General features: G+C 34.7%; 1 protein-coding gene across 2 annotated transcripts in view; it reads right to left on the bottom strand.

Moving 5' to 3' along the window:
* The window catches only part of LRP1B (LDL receptor related protein 1B), a 1,782,191-nt gene that overhangs the window by 908,513 nt on the left and 852,017 nt on the right, over window positions 1-21,661 (bottom strand). For both annotated transcript variants that reach the window (XM_080670835.1, XM_080670834.1), the window contains exon 7: window positions 10,398-10,560. In XM_080670835.1, coding sequence (XP_080526961.1) covers window positions 10,398-10,560 — 163 coding nt within the window. The remainder of the gene's footprint in view (window positions 1-10,397; window positions 10,561-21,661) is intronic.

Below are 21,661 nucleotides of genomic sequence, written 5' to 3'. Positions count from 1 at the left end.
CACGGCAAATATTCTATGATATTGAATCAGTACATCTCTCTTCCATTGGCATTGAAAGTATCTGTTTTGCTTTTTCCAGTTTTTTTTTTATTTTTTTTCTTAACAGAAACTTGGTTAAGTTCAGGTAGCTATAATGCCCCATACCCCTACCACCACCAAAGCCCATATGACTTAGGGACATTGAACCCACTTCCAGATCTTGAGATGGACTCTAATTAATACAAATGCAAACAGCACATGGTATCCTCCAAGGGACTGAAATTGTACGAGAAAGCAACCTTATGTAGCCCATTCAGGCTGAAGTAATAGATTTAGAGTCCATATTTACCTGCTATATGAGAATAAGAAAGCAATTTTCCTGAGTTCCCATTGTAGCACCTTATGACCATGGAGGTTAAGAAATTAGGATGTAGCAGTAGATGGCAAAGTGGAGATATGGAAGGGATATGGCTCTCTAGTGATGTCATTGCGGCATCAACTCAGCCAAGTCTGGACCCAACCAAGCGTGCTCTACTCTGGCCTTCCTCTTAAGTGAGAAAACAAATGAATTTATCATTTAAGCCAACTGGAATTAGGATTTTTTTAAATGTCAAAAGCACTCTAAAACTTACTATTATTATACAATTTCAACTGTCTTTTATTTTTCTTCTACCTCTACTATTAGCCTCACTAATAATTGATTTTGTCCTCTACTCTCAGGATTTTTGCAAACATTCCATTTATTCAGAGTATACTCCAAAACAAAACAAAACAAAACAAAACAAAACAAAAGAAAAAATAAATAATAACCTAGCAAGTATCAAATAAAATCCAAGACCCCCGATATGGAAAACATGACCTTCTGTGAGTAGTAGCAAGATCTTAAGACACACAAATAGAATAATTATCATTCTGATGTCTAAAGAGTTGAAAATAAAATGTTCTCATGGTGTTTTTCCCCATTTTGGAGAAGAGGGTATTTAAGTTTTAGGAATTTGGAACCAGTTATTTAAATAAATTGCCCCAGTGTGGAGATGTCTGTTATTCTCATCATTGGTCAGGGTATAATCTACTTGTTTATCTAATTATATATTTTCCAGGCAAACTTTTAGTAGATGATTTGGATATATGAAACAAGAGTAAAAAATGCATCTAATGAAAATGATTCATTATAGATAAAATGATAAATCTGAATTCTGAGTATTCAGGGGAGTGTAAAAACTTTGGAAAAGATAAGCCCACACAATTTAAAATATCTTTTGAAACAAAGGTTTTGACATGCTAATCTTTTCTGCTTTTAATTTGTTAGTAACCAAAAGGCAAAAAAGAAGGAAAAGGAGAAGGAGGAGGAGGAGGAGGAGGAGGGGGAGAAGGAGGAAGAAATCAGATAGTGGTTATAGTGGCAGAGACAGTCATCTGTTAACCTAGAAACTCATGCTTGTCTCTTTTCTAAGATGTGGAGTGGTTGGCAACTTCCAAGATAGAAACTATATTTTCTAGTCCCCTTGATTCCAGATGCCACAAATTGACTAGATGGCATTGCCAGAATACAACCAAAATGGTGCATAGTACCACTGAACTGAAGTTTTAATAAAGTAAATGTGCCTTTCTTCTCTCTGGTTAAAAATCAGAGTATGCTGAGGCCCCAAGACATGATGATGAGAAACACATGCATTGGATCCTACCACAATCAAAAAGGACATTTCTATCTTTCTGTCCACTGAAATTTTTGGCAGCAAGCGTTACCATAACAAATTCAAAAGTTGGTAGCATAAGTGCAAAACTACCTTCACGAAAACCTAAAGTCTATTGGCTCAATGGTAAGGTGGCAGCAGCAGGCTACTGTTCAGGACTGGAAATATTTAAGGTTAAAAACATTAGATAAAAAAAAAATGTCATTTGAAAAATGTCATTTGCTCCCTGGCCAGGTAGCTCAGTTGGTTAGAGCATTGTCCCAATCCACCAAGGTGCATGTTGGAAACTCAGTCAGGACAAATACAAGAAGCAACCAATAAATGCATAAGTAAGTGGAACAACAGATATGTTTCTCTCTCTCTCTCTCTCTCTCTCTCTCTCTCTCTCTCTCTCTCTCTCTCTAAATTCAACAAATAAAATTTAAAAAAAAAGTGTTATATGCAGTATCTTGGAAAATATGTTGAAAGAAAAACAAGTAATTATTGAGCCCTTGGATTTAAAGGAATAAATTTAAAAGTATAATATTAAAAGTTGCTTACTTTGGCAAAATGTTACCAAACAAAATAATGTAGGTTAGAATTGGCTGGTTGATTGCAAAATAAATAAATAAAAATAAATAAATAAATAAATAAATAAATAAATCCACAAAAAAGAAGAAGAAGAAGAAAGAAAGACAATAGAAGAAGCCCACAACTGGGCCTCCCAGGTTTGGAAAAGCCAACTGCTTCTAGGTCTTGAAAAATAAGAAAAAATACTGAAAATGGTTTTGAGCAACAAAAGCCAATTAAGACTTCCTGATTAAATAGAGGAATTTAGCCTTTAGACAAAAGGTGTTTGCTTCCCATTAAATCATTGTTTTCAGACCTCAAGATATACTAACGGTAAAGGAAGAAACCAAAAGAGTGAGGTAGAAAGAAATAACTTGGATTTAATAATTATTATTAAAATATAACTTTGAATGTGGTTATTGTAACACAGAATGGGAGAAAAAGAAATCTATTTTCTACTAATTTTCAAGGGAAGTTACTAGTATAACCGCAAAAGCCATGAGCTTTGTCTTTTTAAACCTTAAGACAAAATCCCTTTTATCTTTAAGCCTTAAAACAACTTGAAAGGAACAAGAAATAGTCTGAAATATATACAGCCCCCATGGGGAAGATATTCCCCATTTTTAACTTCAGCTATAGTGTTGAGTACAACCGACTAGAAAGGACCTCCCAAAGGAAGCGTAAGTAAAGGAGAACAATGGACAAGGAGAAATACTGCTGGGATAAGAAGCATCTAGCCAAGTGACTTTCAAACCACCAGGACAGAAGGTCTTCACTTCATTTGTCTTCAGGATTTCATTACCGCTCTGAACCATCACTACTGTATGCCTCCACTCTTTTGTTTCCAAATAGCAATTTTTATTTAATCACTGGCCCATGAATGTATATAGGGTGTGGAGGGGACAATGGGTGCAGATATCTTTTCTTTTGGTTCATAGTTTGCTGTACAACAAGAAACCACAAAGGATATGATGGAGATAATTATTCATCTCCTGGAAATCCTCTACTTTGACCTAAGTGTAGTGCATTCTATGTATAGTAAGAAGAGTACACAGGAGTATTTGTTAGCCAGAAGAGAAGACGGTGGCAGAAATGGACAACTAGTCATTAAAAATGCAAGTGCTCGCCCTGGCTGGTGTGGCTCAATGGGTTGGAGCATTTTCCCATATACCCAAAGTTGTAGGTTTGATTACAGGTCAGGGCACAAAAGAAATAAATGAAAACATGCATGCTCTCACTTCCATGGTATGGTGTTGTCATGCACAAGCAACTGCCTAGCCAGATGCTACTGTGTCTCTATATCCTCAACATGATTCCCTCTCTGCTGGTTGAGAAGAGAATATCCAAGGCCCCAAGAGATTCTAGAGCCACAAAATAGAAGGAACCTCCATCCCAGAATCATCATGGAGGAAGCTGTCCAGCAAATATGAATACCCTCAGTGTATTCATACTTGCACATAAAATATAATGTTTTGTGTTATGTTGCAATTTTAGAGTTTATAAAAGCAACTACCACTATTCTAATAAATACAGTTATTGTAAGGATCATTTTATTGATACCACAAAATTTAGTGAATACCCTATGAAAATTACACACTGAGTGGCCAGATTATTATGATCTCTGAACGCATAATAATCTGGCCACGCAGTGTATATATAGATATATATTACAGGCCCGGTGCATGAATTCGTGCATGGGTGGGGTCTGGCCAGTCTGGCCAGGGCGAGGGGACATGGGCAGTTGGCCAGCCTGCCTGCTGGTCGAACTCCTGGTCGAGGGGACAATTTGCATATTAGCCTTTTATTATATAGGATATAAACTGAGTGGCCAGATTATTATGCATTCAGAGATCATAATAATCTGGCCACTCAGTGTATTTGTCTAATGCAGTCATTTTCACTAATAAGTAATTATTTTTTATTTTTTCCCATTAACAAATAATTAAATTGTATGTAAACAATTGAAATAACTTTATTAAACTAAATTCATAATATAACAAATAATATAAAAATAACAGAATATTTTTTTGTTTCCTTAAAAAAGTGAATCAGAGATATTATCAATTTGGAGGCTTTTTGGCCATTGTAGAGTTTCAAACACTTTACATAGGTCCCACACTGAATTTATGAGATAAATTGATTACTTAGATATACCTTCAAATTAATTAATTTCCCAATTCTAAATTTCATTCTGCCACCTAGACTGAAGGCTTCCAGAAAGTAGAAATATTTTATGCCATTTTAAAATTGCATTTTATGCCATATGAAATAAGATTTAGAAAGTCAATATAGAGATTTACTAAATAGTTTGGCTGTTGATGATGTTACCATAACTATACCCAGTCATTATGAAGAACAAAAATAAATATCGTTTGTTTTGTTTTTACAAAAAAGCATTACATTATTTTATGATGTCATTAGGGCACATTTCATCTGTAGTTAAATATTTAGGTAAGCATAAATATTTTGATACCACATTTTTTTCAGTTCAATTGAGAAATAATTGACACGCATCCCTATATAATAAGTTCAAGGCATACAACGTGATGATTTAATTTAGATACATTGTGAAATTATTACCACAATGGGTTTAGCTATCACCTGTCTTCTCATACAAAAAAGCCAAAATCCCTTTGTGATGAGCACCCTTGGGAATAACTCTCTTAACAGCTTTCCTAGGAATCATGCGGTGTTAGCTACAGTCATCATGCTTTATAATACATCTCTAGTATTTATGTTAGTGCCTTTTGACTTTTTTTACTTATAATTAGAAGTTAATAACTTTTGACAATCTTCCTCCAATTCCCCGTCCTCTCACCCTCTGCCACTGGGAATCACAGGTCTGACCTCTTTTTCTAGGAGTTGTTTTTTTGTTTGTTTATTTGTTTGCTTTTAAGAGTCTACAGAAAAGTGAGATCACACAATATTTGTCTTTTTCTTCTAACTTATTTCACTGAGCAAAATGTCATACTAGTAAGATTTCGATGTCATTGCTTTTTTATAGCTGAATAATACAGATAGATTAAAGGGAGATAAAAATCATAGAAATACAGTTAATGTTATATAATGATAGCCACTTGAATTTATTGCTATAGATAAGAAAACTGCCTGCTGGTCGAACTTCTGGTCGAGGAGGTTTTTTTTTTTTTGAGTAACTCATACAAATTTATAAGATTTTGAATGTTGTCACTGTACTGTATTAAACACCCATTGAGTGTAAGAAGAATTTGGCAAATAACTCCCTTGCCACTCTCCTTCACATAGGTGAATTCAGAAGTCAGCCCACCTAAGTACCGCACCTATGTGTGGGACCAATATTCTGTAAAATGTACACTAATACCCAAAATATACTTTTAGCAGTTCATTTCATTTATCAGCTTTTTAAAAAAGAAACTTTAAATTCAAGATGTCCAAGGGAGAAATCACAGTAGGTTAGTACATAAACTCAGGAGTATTATCATTGGAGCTATTGGAATGTCTCCATTTTTCTCGGTTTTCTTGTAATGAAGAGGAATATACAAGAAGATCCTATGGGTAACTATGTTTACATTGACTGTAAGAAGTATATGTCTCCTTAAAATTGGGGAGACATATCTGATTGTAGAAGCCTGTCACATGGCTATCTTGAAGTAGTAAAGGAGGCTGGGAGATTATCCATCTCTCTATCATCTAGCTAGCTATAGAAATATAAGTGTGTGCCTGTGTGTAGGGTAGTTCTGCCTTAAAAAGTTAGGACTAACAATTTGCAACCTATGAAAATGAAAATGTGAATTTCAAAATATTAGGGACAGTTACAAATTGCAGATGAGCATGAGACTTCTCAAGACTGATACTTCTATGAGGAGAAAAAGAGTACATAGAGGCACTTCTTTACATGCTTACTCATATCCAAAGCCATTACAACTTCAGTACCATCTGTTCTCAAATCAATAGGTAGTGGTTAATTGTGGGGATTGCAATCTGTAGTTTTAATTTGCCCACAGTATAGTCAGAGGGGCTTATAGTCAATGGATTGCAACAATCCTAGCTGTATGTCCTATTGCAAGTGAATAGTGAGTGCAAGCTCTAACTGGGAACCTGGGCTGGCTCTAGGAGCTCCCTAACAGAGTGAGAAACCTGATGTTTATCCCAAGGGTCTCCTTGTTCTAAAACTCCGTTTGTGTATATAGGTAAACCTGCTTCATTTTCTAGTTTCCCACATTCACACAGCATCTCAGATTAGATCTCATTAGTCAGTCCTGCTCCCTGATGGCTGTTAATTTTGATTCTATCTTTAATTCCTCAGCCATGATTAGTTTCACCAACAGTGAGGATCCAGGGGGGTGATGGGAAAGGGCGTATTAACTATTAAATATTGCCAATCACTCTCACGTGAATTCAACTTCTGAGACTTGAGCTTCACTCCTCTGCCTCCTGGCAGATTGCCTGCTCATGCAGAGAACAAAAATAACATACTTTCCCCTTAATACTAACATGGGGTCATGGATTCACAAATAAATCCCGCAGATCACTCTCTCCCTTTACAAGTCAAAAGTCCATTATCCATAGAAAGAGGTTATACACTGAACTTGGAAAATTTTCAATTTCTGCTGTTTCACATGACATAGGAGATTTTCCCTCTCCCTCAACTTAGCCATCGCATGACTATTGATTTTGGATCTATACATGGTACCCTAAGTCTTCAAAATATATTTTTCCAAATTTTCAATTCCAACTTCAGTACTACCATTAAAATATCTCTTTAAATTTATACAGTTTTTCTAATAATTATCAGAGTTAGGATTAATTGATCTCCCTTTTTTTCAGTATTGTTGAAACAATTTTGACATTCATGGTGAAATGAATTCTTGTCTCCAGTTTAGTGTAATGATTTTATTTTATTATTATTTTGTTATTTTTAAAAATACATTTTTATTTATTTCAGAGAGGGAGGGAGAGGGAAAGAGAGATAGAAACATCAATTAAGAGAGGGAATCATTGATCAGCTGCCTCCTGCATGCCCCACACTGGTGACTGAGCCTGCAACCCCGGGCACGTGCCCTGACCAGGAATCAAACCACAACCTTCTTGTTCATAGTTGCTCAACCACTGAGCCATGCCAGCCGGGCAGTGTGATGATTTTAATAGGAAGTTCAGGGCCATGCCTTAGAAACAAAATTATAAACTAGCTCACTCCTGCCTTTAGTTATAATCTCATTAGGCCCAAATACTACATGGTTTACTATTGAAACAATGTTATATTTAAAAACACAGGTTAAAAGGCAAAGAAAACTAGGAAAGGATTTTATTCTTTTGAAAGACCTTAAAGTTAATTAAAATACATCTTGCACAAAATCAATTATTAAAGTAATGTTGCCTCTGCTACCTTCCCTATACCACAGTTACTCTGTAAAACCTACAACTTTCTACATATACTTTATATTTATTCCCAGACTATATCACTTTTATTTCTCATGTCTACACCTCTTTCTCAGTACTTTCTTATATAATATTTTAGTCTATATAAAATAAACCATTTTAGGAAGGTTTATAGTAGACATAATGGTATCATAAATGTTGAACACATTAGTAGTTATTTTTGAGGCAACATGTAAGTGAGAAACTCACATATTCTACAGCTCAGAAAGTGTTAGGGTAGCATTAATATTATTCAACAATTTTTAAAACATGTTTTTATTGATTTTAGATAGAAAGGAAGGTAGAGGGAGAGAAAGAGAAATATCAATTGGCTGCCTCCTGCAAACCAGGCATGTGCCCTGACTGGGAATGGAACCTGTGACTTTGCAGTGCATGGAACAACACTCAACCAAGTGAGCCACACCAATCAGGGCATTACTCATTATTTTTAAGATAAGAAAAAAGGTACAAAGAAGCATCTAATATCACACTACTAGTTCTTGGTGCAGCCAGAATCTGGTCTCAGGGAAAGTGACTCCAGCATTAAGCTCTTCATCATTAAGCAAGTAGAGACAAATAGCAGCCACCAGACATGGTAGTTTTGATGTTGGTTAGACTATGATCTCCATGCCACCTTCCAATCTGATGGAAATTTCTTCAAGAAAATATATTGCCAAAATTTGAAAGATAAAATAAAAATCTCAAGAAGCATCTCCAGAATTAATAATCTATGCAAACAATAAAGAGCAATTTTAAAAAATCCATAGAGGGAATAACAATAATGCTATGAGAGGCCTTTGATAAAAATGGAATAGGAGGTTGACACAGTGAAGTTAAATGTGTAGCCAAATGAAAGATATTTTTTTCAATTCAGCCTTTAGGGAGGTAAGTCAAATCCTTTTCTATTTCCATCATTTTCAGGTCAAGCTCTTAGAGTCAGGTCAACTTTTAATACATTCTCATGTTTCCCAACTGAAATTATAACCAAAAAAGCAAAGATATATCACCTATACAATTAGGAAAAGGTGGGAGAAAAGACAGCTTGCATATTTCTCCTCTAGTGGGCCATGCAGCGGAGTCCTTGTCTCAACTATTCAAATTATTCTCAAGCAAGCCCCAAAGTTAAAGCGAAAGGAAAACACCCACTGTTCCTTCCCTAGACAGCATCACATTAATCCTAGCCAAATATCTGATATTAAAAGAAAAGTAGAATATATTTGAAAGTGTTCTATGACATCTAGGCTTATATTTATAAAAGAGCGGAGCGTTTCCTTCTCTGTTTTCTACGACTCATTGTTGAAAAATGGTGCTAGAGACGGAGCAAACGCAAACAAAAATTTTTAAAGAACTTATTATGATAAATGACACATGACAAAATTCCATTTAGGCAGTTACTAGGCCCAAAGGAATCCAGCCTAGAACAGATGCAAACAATGTGGGGGTTTTCTATTCCTAATTCCTTTGACAAAATTGACAAAGTATGGTTCTTTCAGTAATGTCAGGGAGAAATAGGAAGCTTGAGAACATAGACTATGTTGCTGCATAGAAATGGAAATGGTGTCCACATATATATTTTAGATGGGCCATTTTATTTGTAAAGCATCTCTGGATCTTTGCTTATAAGAATGGGAAGGGCTAAGAGAGGTAGAATGAGGGGAGAAATACAATAGTTTCACCTTCTAACATTTTTGACAGACAAGACTGTCTAAAGGCTAATTTGAAATTCAGTTAGCACATAGAGGGAAAAACACGCAAGCAAATATATTTCTAAACAGAATGCCGAAAGGATGTTGTTAGCGCATTTGTAAATTTCCAATTTTTTCTTACTACACTTATCCAACAATACAAACAAATCAGTTTAAATACAACTTCTTTTACTAATGCCTCTTGAAGCATCACCGCAGTCAGAATGAGTCAAGGAACCATCTGCTGCAAATACAAATAGAGCTCCATTCAAGAATTATATTACACTGCCTTCCTAGCTAAGTTCTTACGTGCAAGCTGTTCTTGTCAAAATCAGAACCATTGTGATGATGCATCTTAATAGTCAATCAGACTTTAAGTAAAGAGTGACAAAAGTCCACATATGGATGACAGCTGTTTCTTCAGTAAATATTTTCCCATTTATTGAACGGAGGCTTATGGCAGCTTAGGATATGTTCCATCAGACATTTCAGCCTGAACTGCCTGGGGATGATTCAAGCAATAAGGATAAAATTCAATTTTCACATCTTTGCTACAGCTTACATCTGAAAAAACAACAGATCCTCCAATAAAAGTTGTACACTATTTTATTAATTTGACAGTATCCTTGACTAATACTGATGATGACAGACCTAAATTGATGACTCTACTTTTTTGCCCCCCCGCCCCGCCCCAGAAAACTAGCATTTGTAAAATTTAAGTAAAACTCATGTATTGACTTTCTAATTATATAAAAAAGTTGATGGGGATTTAAACATTTATGAATACTTTTGATAAATTATTAAATATTAGAAAAAGATTAATGAGCCTTTAGCTATAAGAAGCTCAGATAACATCTCTTATTAACCAAGAAAACGGCTTGCAAAATTGGGAAGTCAATAAAAATGTGCAGATATTGTTTCTCAGCATCTGCATGGTAAACGACACCCTTTTTTTCTTCCTTAATGCAGTTGTTAAAATCATTTAAAAAATACTGAGCATGTAGTCTTATATTCCACAACTGTCATCAGACTCTGATCTTTCTTTAAAATGGAAATCACTTCAGATCTAACACTAAAAACAAGAATGTCTTACCCCGCTATCGGATCTATGGCTATTGCCTTAGGATTATGAAGCTCCAGATCAATCAGGGTGACACACACAGACCCGTTGTAATTGCAAACAAAGATCCGGTCACTGACATGGTCCACAAAGTAGAGATTTCTGGTGAGCCAGTCAATCGCCATGTGTTCCACATCTGAAAAACACACACACAAAATAATTGAATCACAGGTGCAAATCGAGTATCATGAGCCAAAGTGTACATAGGTCTGCCCAAACCATCACAGAGGACATTTTGGGAGTATAGGTTGTTTTATGATAAAAACAAAACAAAACAAACAAACAAAAAACTGCAAAGAAAATTTGTTGTTATGCCAAAATAAGTGATTTAAGTATTCTGTAAAAACAAAACAAAAGTTTCTTGATAATATTCTTCTTGTTCTTTAAAGACTGAGGATGATCTTCTAGACACAAATGGATGAAGAGTTTATAAATCTTAAAATATAGGTATTACAATAAAATTTTACTAGTTTTTGCATTTGCCCAAAATAGTTCATTCAACCCAATTGTCATAACTGGCTCAATGGCACAGCTAAACTCTTTAGTAGTAAGAAGGGTGAACATTTTTTGTGAACTTAAAGTAAATCCTTATTTTCAGATCCTCTTCTGTTACAAAAAGGAAGGATGGAGAAGATGGAAGAGGAGATCTGTAAGATCCTTTGTTTATAAAATGTTTCCAAAACTTGGAAGTAAAGCAAAAGGAGGGGTGGAATGTTCTTTCAATGACATGTGTAGGCATTGTGAAACAGGCCTGCTCAAAGATGAATTAATTCTTTAGAAGAGTGATGTTCAGTAGTACTTGCTGTGATGATAGAAATACTTTATATCTGTGCTGTTCAGTAAAGGAGCCAGTAGCCACATGTGTCTAGTGAGCATTTAAAATGTGGCTAGTACAACTGGGAAACTTAATCTTTACTGTAATTCATTTTAATTAATTCAAATTTAAATATTAAAAAAATATAGGGAGCTAGTGGCTGCTATGGATGGTGCAACTCTTAAAAAAAACATGTTTGACTTGAATATTTTCTATTTGATCAGATTGTAAAATTTTATGCTAATTAGATTTTTTTTTCTGGTTAAAAAAAAAAGATAATCTCAAACCATTAACCATTTTTAAATCTAATCTATAAATCTTATTTAAAAATTCTTTTCCTTTAAAATACCTATAAATATTTTATTCTACTAATGCTCTTAGAGCAGCAATACTGGGCCCTCAGTAATGCCTTAAATAAATAGATTTAAGATTTTTATTCATTCCTAAATTTTACAAGTCTTATTTTTATGTATGGAAATTATACTTTGATGCCTCCTTGTTTGAACTCACAATGGATCTATGATTCATTGACTAAGAAGTATTTTCTTCTTCAATCTGAACCTAAACATTTCTCCAACTCTATGCTTCAAAAGAATTCCTTAGTAATATGCTGCTTCAGTTCATACTGAAAGACTAATGAAGATACATGTGCCATCATTATTATTTATAATGGTATATTATCAAAGCAAAACAGAGAGAGCAGCGACTTTGTGGGAATGTTTACCAGGCCTTACAAGGCCAAGAAGAAAGTGGATATTGTATTAATTGGAAACACATTTTCAAACAAGTGATTACAGTTTCATTCCTAAATTACACAGTCCTTATGGAAGCATAAGCATTTAAATGTTTCACACAACACATGAAACTTTTTTCTCAACCAGTTCAGCAACCAGAATTTTTATTTATTATTTATTAATTTATTTATTTATCCTCACCCAAAGATATTTTTCCATTGATTTTTAGAGAGCGTGTAAGACAGAGGGAAAGACAGAGAGAAACATCAATGTGAGAGAAACACATTGATTGGTTCCTCCTGCACACGCCCTGACCAGGGCCAGCACTGGGGAGGAGCCTGCCACCAAGGTATGTGCCATTCACCAGAATTGAATCTAGGACTCTGTCCAAAGGCCAACGCTCTATCCACTGTGCCAAACCAGCTAGAGCAGCTACCAGAATTTTTAAAAATATGAACTATTTCTCAGTCTCCAGAATTCTGTAAACGTATGCTTTGTTTGGTTTGTTAATCTTTTTGTATTATTATATCAGCTACTGCACAGAACTCACTGTTTCCAATGTCATTGTACATATCTTGGATTCAGATAATATGCCAGAGTATGTTCAATGATCCATCCCTCATGCTAGGCATGCAGTTGGTTTAGTGTATGCACTTGCAATTCCAGACAAAATATCTGTTTGACAGCATTTACACCTTCTTTCAACTCAGTATCATAACAACTACCCAAGTTTGAAGGAGCAAGGTCTCACTAAATAGCCTGATAATTAGAAAACACTTAGTAATTGTAGGAATTGGTTTAGTTTCTTATAGTTGAAGCTTCTATCTGATCTTAATGAGATTTTTATTAAGATTGGAAAATTAAGGCAATTGGAATTCAAGTAAGTTGACAGATGATAGATAGATGATAGATAGATAGATAGATAGATAGATAGATAGATAGATAGATAGATAAATTTGGCTAAAATGATTTGAACATTTTAGGAGAGAGGTGAATTTTTTTAGAAAACAGATTTAGCATTTCATTTTCTGATATATAACAAAGTTCATTAGAAATTGCTGAAGATAGCTATAATTGTTTTATGACATTATATTACAGAATAATGTCTAAGTTTTTTTGTAGTAAGGCCTTTATTACTTCACTAGAGGCCTGGTGTATGAAAATCTGTGCACTCAGGGGACTCCCTCAGCCTGTCCTGTGTCCTCTTGCAGTCCAGGAGCTCTCAGGGGATGTCCAACTGACAATCGGCAGGCTGATCAGGGGATAGCGCCCGCAAGCGACTGGCCCCGCCCCCCATTGCCCCTAGGCCACCGCTGGTTGCCACCGCCCCCCCCTGCCATCGACGCCCCCTCCCTCTGTCCTCTGGCACTTGCTGGCCCCGGCCCCCCCACCAACCGGTTGTTCAGTTGATTTGCATATTACGCTGAAGATGGTGTGTTATTTTCCTGGGTTTGCCCCATGGCACTTCAGATGAATACACTCGGAAATAAATGTACTTCTACTTTTAGAATACAGAAAGAAGAGTGTCTTCAGTTAGTTTAGGCTGCTACAACAGAACGCTATAGCCTGGGTGTCTTAAACAATAAATGTTTATTTCCCACTGTTCTGGAAGCTGGGATGTTCAAGATCAAGGTGCTGGCTGATTCCATGTCTGGTGAGGGCTCTCTTTCTGGTTCAAATAAGTACCTTTTTCCCCCTGCCTTTTAAAGATGTCTTTAATTCAAACACACACACACACACAGAAGTTTCTCATTCCCTCCCACTTTACTCCCTTCTGCCCAGCCCCTATCCCCCCTCCAATTACCTTTTCTTTCTGTATCCAAACATGGTAGAGAGAGAGAGTGAGAGTTCTGGTGACCTTGGATTTTACAAGGGTATAAATCCCATCATGGGGGTTCTACTCTCACAACCTTCCCTAAACCTAATTAAACTCAACGACTCTTCCTCCAAATACCATCACGTTGGGAGATAGAGCTTCAACATAAGAATCTTGGGAGGACACATTCAGATCATAGCATTCAGAACTATAGAAATCGCAATTCATATTGAAATCCACATATGATAGATAAAATAATTGCTAACGATAAATTCTGAAATATCTCATATTTATACATTACATCAGCAATTTTCAACCCGAGTGCTGTGGCACACTGGTATGCCACAGAATTTTTAAAACACGTAATACCTGACTATTTAGTCAGGGGTATTGACCTCTTTTCCCTTAGCTTGTCAAATAGAATAAATGACAACAGACAACACAACACTGGTCCATTGTTAATAAATCAAAATCATACCTATTTTTTTTGTCAGATTGACAGAAAATATAACATATCTTTTGTGCTGCCGAATTTTAGTTTAGGTGTACCATGAAATGAAAAGGGTTAAAAATCACTACATTACATATTACCTCAATACCCATCTTTGGTACTATTTTGGATTGAAAAATATCTATTTTTAAAACTCTCATTTTCATATGTAGATACCACTTGATCTTGGAGCAGGCCAAAATATCATTATTAATCTTAATGTTTCTTGTTATTTAAGTTCCAACAAAAAGTTCTAGGAAAATTAAGTATTTGTTATATATCTGGCTAGAACAATCTTTCAATACTTCTTAACTTTTTATAATAATGCTTAGAAATAAATCAGAGGACACATTCAATATGAACTACCAAAAAATGAATTGACTATCTGCATGATTCAAGGGGGGAAAGTTGGAATATGCAGATAATTGAGTTTGAGTTTATAAAAATAATTACCTTGATTCTCCATGTAATTTTTTGTAAATATTATCCCAGGGACATAGGATGCACAACATTAATAGCCTCAAAATAATAGCTCGATGTAAACAGAGAGATAATTATTTGCATAATTGACACATTATAAGTATTTTCCCTCAATTATCTGTACTTTAGGAACAGACACCTTTTTTTCACAAATTATCTAAGTAACTGCTATAATTTCCAATGGCATTTTGTGTAATTGCAATCATAATGTACTCTTTTAAGTTAAAAATTTTTGTGGTGATACCCATGTATACTTCTAATTTACTTAATTATATATTTTTTTAATATATATTATTGATTTTTTACAGAGAGGAAGGAAGAGTGATAGATAGTCAGAAACATCGATGAGAGAGAAACATCGATCAGCTGCCTCTTGCACACCTCCTACTGGGGATGTGCCCGCAACCAAGTTACATGCCCTTGACCGGAATCGAACCTGGGACCTTTCAGTCCGCAGGCTGACGCTCTTCCACTGAGCCAAACCGGTTTTGGCTTAATTATATTTTTCTTACAAATCAATTACTCAAAGCTCTAAGACAGAGTAAAATATCTGAAACAGAGAGAAGGTTAAAAACCTTTATTAACTTTTAAATGTCGATTTAGAAATGTAATGGAAGGGTCCTGTTCAGAAGTTCAGAGACAGTTAAATATTTCTCTTGGAGATAACAAAAATCAAACAACAAAAAGATAATTTTTTTCAAAACCCACATATGTTCCTCAGTAGAATTCAATTAGGGCATCTTTCTTCCTGCCAGATGTGACCCTTCCCCCCATGTCTATAAAGGAAGATGTTCCTAAACTTGAAGAGTTCCTAAAGTCAGGGGTGAGGAGACAAACAATAGATTGGGCCTAATGGGCACCTTGGAGAAAATACGGGAGTCTTTTCTTTAAGTAAATTGATGATTCCAAGGAAAGACATGAAATTGAGGAAACCACACTGTGACATACATACTCTGAATAAAAATAATGTGTGGAGGTGAAATATTCACACACACACACACACACACACACACACACACACACACACACACTCCACAGAGCCACTTCAGCAGGAAAAAAATATTTTTTTTAATTCCTAAAAAAGAAGAAGAAAACATAGTAATCACTGGTTTCTATACTGATTTTATTTTGCTCATAAGTAACTATGGTCAAACAAGAATTTCTACTAAGAAAAATATGATACTAACTATATTCATGCTGTCATTAACATGATAAAGTCATATAGAATATTTCAAGCACAGATCTAAACATCAGATTTACAATTTCAGGAAATCCATTTGAGTTGTTCACCAAAGGATTACCAGGCTTTGGGGAATTACTTCATGCTTACCAGCCTCTCAGAAAAGGGATATATCGACCGGAATGTCAATTTGTTAATTTATGACTACTTATAATGAGGCCCTTGTAATCAATAGGATGGCACAATTACTAACAGACACCATCCTAACAAATGCCTTTCTAGAATTATCGTATCTGAAAAACCAAACCTCAAAGTTCTTTGAAAACACAGATTCAAACCAAAGGAAACTCCAAAGACCTGAGGGTTAGGCCTTCTAAATTTTATGAGGTGCTTAGAAAGTTATCAGAGCTGCACTATAAATTCTACCCTTTTGATAACTAGAGTACCTCAGCATAGTCTGTCTATCTATCTATCATCTATCTATCTATCTATCTATCTATCATCTATCTATCCATCTATCTATCCATCTATCTATCTATCATCTATCTATTGATCTATCGATCTATCTATTGATCTATCTATAGATATATTACTATATTTGTATCTATCTATATTTATATATGTATATATATAAATTTAGACCAATATTTCACAAATATTTAAAAATTCCTTCACCATCTCATCATTTGACATTTCTCTTCTACTATCAAGAGGTTTTGTCACCATACTCTCATCCAACTCATAAAAAATATTTATTATAATTAAATCAGATATCCCTTGATATTGCATACATTTCTAAGTTCTAGAATACTTTTTGCTAACATCCTCAACCACTAGTTTCAGTAATGAACATCATGGATTTTAAAACATGTTTCATGACTTATTAATGATGAAAACAGCATTGTGTTTTCCACTTTTCAGATTGATAAAGAGAACCTGACTAATTCTACATTCTACCTGGAATAGACAAGTGTGATGGGGCCATCAAGATATTCCCACTTTGATTATTAAAATCCATATAGTTCTAGACAGCATCAAGACAAATTTAGAAGGAAAAATGTTTGTGTTGTGAATGTGTAAAATACATTTTACCAACTTCAAAGAAAAAAATAAATATGAACAGTTGAAGTTCAGCATCTCCCTAATTTCTGTTTTGGTGAGTTTCAAGCATGTTGCCAAATGACAATACAATAGTAACTGAGTTCTTCATAGCATGGCAACTGAGCTAACAATAAAGACAAATTTATAGAGGAACCGAGTGCCGAGAGTTGTTTTTTTTTTTTTCTTTTTAACTAGGCATTCAAAATGGCCTTTTATGGTTGTGTTCTTGTAAATCAGAACAGCTTACTTATTTCCAAGTACAAATCCATCTAATTTTAATGTAAAAATTAAAGAATAATTTAATACCAATGCCTATAACATTAAGCATTTGGAATCAAGAAGGGAATTCTGCTAGTTCTCTAAAAATGTGTCCTCAAATAAACAGCTTTGCTAAATTTAACTCTTTTTGTTAGGTTGTTTGTTTGCTTTGAGCTCTCAATGAATGGCCTGATAACTTTGCTAAAATTCCAGAGTGCAGCAGGAATGCATTATTGCATTAAACACACACACACACACACACACACACACAGAGAGCAATCATGTCTTAAAAAAAGTCATTTTTATGTTTCCATATAAATATGCTAAATAGAAGATGAGAAGCTTTTAAGAGATATAAATGGTTTAATAAAACATGTATTTCCTTATAAAACAGCATTTACTTAAAAATGCATCTCTGGGAATAGTTATATCCTCCTGGAGTATGTACTTTGGATTCTTCACAGATGTTCCCTAGGAAATACTAAAAAAGCAGTTACTGCAATCAAAATTTTGTGCAGTATTTGTATCTTCACAAGATACACTGATCAAAAAGTCTGAATTCTAAACAGCTAAAACAAAGAAAGAAAAAAAAACACCATTTGCCTGGCCAGGTTCACTCAGTAGGTTGGAGTGTCATCCCATACACCAAAAAGGTTTCAGGTTACATTTTTGGTCAGGGCACATACCTAGGTTTCAGGTTCTATCCTGGGTCTGGACACATATGGGAGGAAGCTGATAGATGTTTCTCTCTCACATTGATGTTTCTCTCTATCTTTTCTCTCTCTCTCAAATTTATAAAAACATACCCTCAGGTGGGGATTAAAAGAAGCACACCTTTTTTATGGGAGGGAGAAATCTAGTCTCATTGATTTACAAGAGAAGAATGGTCTTATTGCCTTTTCAGTTCTCAGCTAGGAGAAAACCAATTCCTGAACTTTTTATAATGGATGCTAAAACTAGAAGACCAATTGTTGAACAAACTTTATCTCCAATGAAGAATAAAAAGCATAAACTCTGGGTTCAAGGTAAGTCCTCTGTCAGGACTTCTCAGAGGCTGAGAGACACAAAGAATACCCTGACCCTGCTCTTAATATCCCAAAAGACATCTGGGGCCTTGATAATAACTAAGTGTATGGGATTGGGATCAGAAGCACATCCACCATTTTATGCATCCAAGGACCAAAATACAAGATAGCAGAACTTACTTCCTAATAAAAAGTCTGTGCAGACCAATGAAAGGAGAAAGTTAAAAAGTCCACTGTGTTGTTCTGTTTGATCTCTCTACTAAAATTAATTGACTTTTATTGTAAAAGCTTTGGCTCCAATACTGTTTAATTATAACTGAGAAAACTGAAAAAGGTTTGGGTCAAGTTCTTCCTATGGTCATTGATGTTAAATTTCAAAATAAATCTACAGGCACACACCCTAGGGAAGTCAGAGACTGAGCCCAAGTCAAAGCCAGTAGTCGCTGAACAGCTCCAGTAAATCAGAAGCACCAAGACTAACATGTGAGGCTGTTATCTAGGCACAGATCAGATCTTACTAGCCATCATTCAGACTGGTTTTCTAAATATCTGGTAGTGATTTGGCATGGGCTTTCCAGAAATTGGCTCTACCCTTGTTCCCTCTAATTCTTAACTTCTCATCCTTTACTTACATCTTAAACTTAAAGGAGCCACCCTTCTGGGGGGGAAACTAACAGTCAACAGAAGATTAAAACACTGTGTATAATCCATTTGCTCTATCATGTCCTGGATCAGGTAGAAAGGGCTCCTCAACAGTAAAATTTTTCGAAAGGACACAATATCTTATAAAATGAGCAAGAGATGATTGATTATAGGAAATGAGAACCTATTTTCTAGGCGAAGAAGCAGATTATACAAACATACATGGAAAACAGAAAAATAAGTGCCTTATAAGTGTAAGTACTGCTTTTTATGTGGACCATGGGATTTGAGTGGGAACAGGCAAGGTAGGTCAGCTGCCTGCAGAAAAGCCAGATGATAAAATTTTGTTTTATCCTGAGGTAAATGGGAAGCTGCTACGTTATATAGCATGTAAAATTTCCTACACTGATTTGACCACAAAATCTTTTCATTAGCGAGGTAGAGAAAGATAATTATAGAGGAAAATTCATAAAAATTCAATATTTAAGTATACTAGTATGCCTTATAAATAAATTAGGCCAAGTTTCTATGATGATCTCTACATCATTATATGACTGAATAAACATAAGGTGTTGCTATAAAGTTGCATAATCATCTTCTAAAGTGCAGACTCACTATGAGTTGACTAATTTGGAATTAGTATTTGTATAGTTATAGGTAGATTATTGTGTCACAAGATTATCTCTGAATTTTCAATAGGGACACACAGCCTGATTAGTCTTGTCCAGCCATACCTTGATAAATGACGCTTGTGAAAAAGTGAAGACTGTAAAATTCCTAGGCTGAACTGAGGTAAGTAGAGAATATTTTATAATCAAGAAATGTCATTGATTAGTACTTACTGAGACCAAGAGGTAAAGATTTCTTCTTAACTTAAAAATTTTCAGTTTTAAGCTCATTTGCTCATTTACAAACTGACAATTATAAACTGTATACGGTTCATATAATTTTTGTGATAACAATGAGGTATACATGCAAAATTATTAATGTACTAGATAATATTCAGTAAATTAACGTTATGTAGTTATTAGAGAGTTGCTAACACAAGGGAAAGAAGTAAGACCTATAAAAGACAGAGGTAAAGTGTCAAAATCCAAAAGTTATCCAATCAAGAATTCAGTTTAATAGATCAAGGCAGAGATTCACGTAGAAAATTAACTAAGGCTGAAACAGGCACAAAGCGAGGGAATGGGCTAATTCATAAGCAAAGTCTATAAAGAATAAACAATCTTTTTACTTGTGTCCAGGCATAGTCTGCTGGACTGGAACTGAGCCCATGAAATGATCAAGACAAGCTGGTCAACTCCATATTAGAATCCAAAAAATGATATCAAATTTTGCAAAATATTGGAGAGTAACATATAGAAAATGAAAGTGTCTACTGTTTACCTGAGGAAGAACAATCTGGTTCTGAATCATCTTTCTTAATAAGGAATTAGCCCAGAAAATATTCTTATCTGTCTCAGTAATCTCTGTGCACTTTGTCCTGAGGAAATAGCTGGATATCACTACTTTTTGGAACCCCATCATTTTTGTTGAATGTGTGTATTTGTGTCCCTACAACAGTACTCTCCAGGAAAAATTTGGGAAATAATTAGTTATTGCTAATGTGCTTTCTTTGAGTAGTTTATTGAAGAAACAATTTGCTTACAAAACATTCACTTTCAAAATTTTTCTTCAAAATCTGCAATTATCAGGTAAAATGCTAGTTAATAAATACAGGTATCTTTAAAAAGAATAAAATCCAATGAGAAATGTAATCTCTAGCATTTTCCGCAATGTTCCTCAGTTAATTAATATAATTTATTAAGTATATTATTATCACTCATCTTCAATTTTCCACAATATTTCTTAGGAATATTTCTCAATGTTAAAGGTAGGCCTCTCTAGAGGGCCATATCAGAATCATTTGGTAAACCATTTCAAGTGACAGAGGCTTCCACAACTCATCTCATTCACTCCCTTTCCAAGAGTCTTATACCTTTTTTTTCCATTTAGCGACTGTTTTTATAAGCTGCTGTTGCTAATGCTAGTGCATCTAATCAATTTGGCTTGCTAAAATGAAAATCAATAGTTGAGGTCCAATAGGACAGAGTGGTGCTTAACAAAAGTCATGAAGTCTGACCTAGCTCAAACCCATATCCAATTATTTATTGTATGCTGCTATGTAGTTTCCAAGAATCCCAATTTTTCCTTCAGCCTAAAGGGAAAAACAATATCTCCCTATTGCATATAGTCATTCATTAAGTTGTAGATATTATTATTTGTGGAAGATTTGGGAAGTTCTTTGAAGAGCCAGTATTTGCCATTCTAATATAGAAGAAATAACATTGGATTTGGATGTCCTATCTCTGTCTTCTTTTTAGAACTCAGTATTGCCTAATACAACTGAGTTTTGTAGTTGTTATATCTATCATAAAACAGAAAGAGCATATCTCTCCTCCCTTCTCCACAGAGATGTGTTGGGTACGCATGAGATGAGCTAAGCAATAAAAAATGTAATATTACAATAAATTGTTTATCAATTTATTATTATGTAAGTTTTAAGTACAAGTCAGTCTGACCTATAATGATTGAGTTTCTCCTTATAGGTATCTTTTGAAAAATTAAATTTTTAAATATTTAAAAAAATATATTTTCTGTAGGTAAATTCAGAGAAAAGCATCTAAAAATAATGGAGTAGAGTAAACTAAAGAG

Source organism: Plecotus auritus (assembly GCF_963455305.1).
Source record: "Plecotus auritus genome assembly, chromosome: 5".
NCBI lineage: Eukaryota > Metazoa > Chordata > Mammalia > Chiroptera > Vespertilionidae > Plecotus > Plecotus auritus.
The sequence above is the reverse complement of the archived record's forward strand: the minus strand, read 5'-3'. Positions and strand labels throughout refer to the sequence as shown.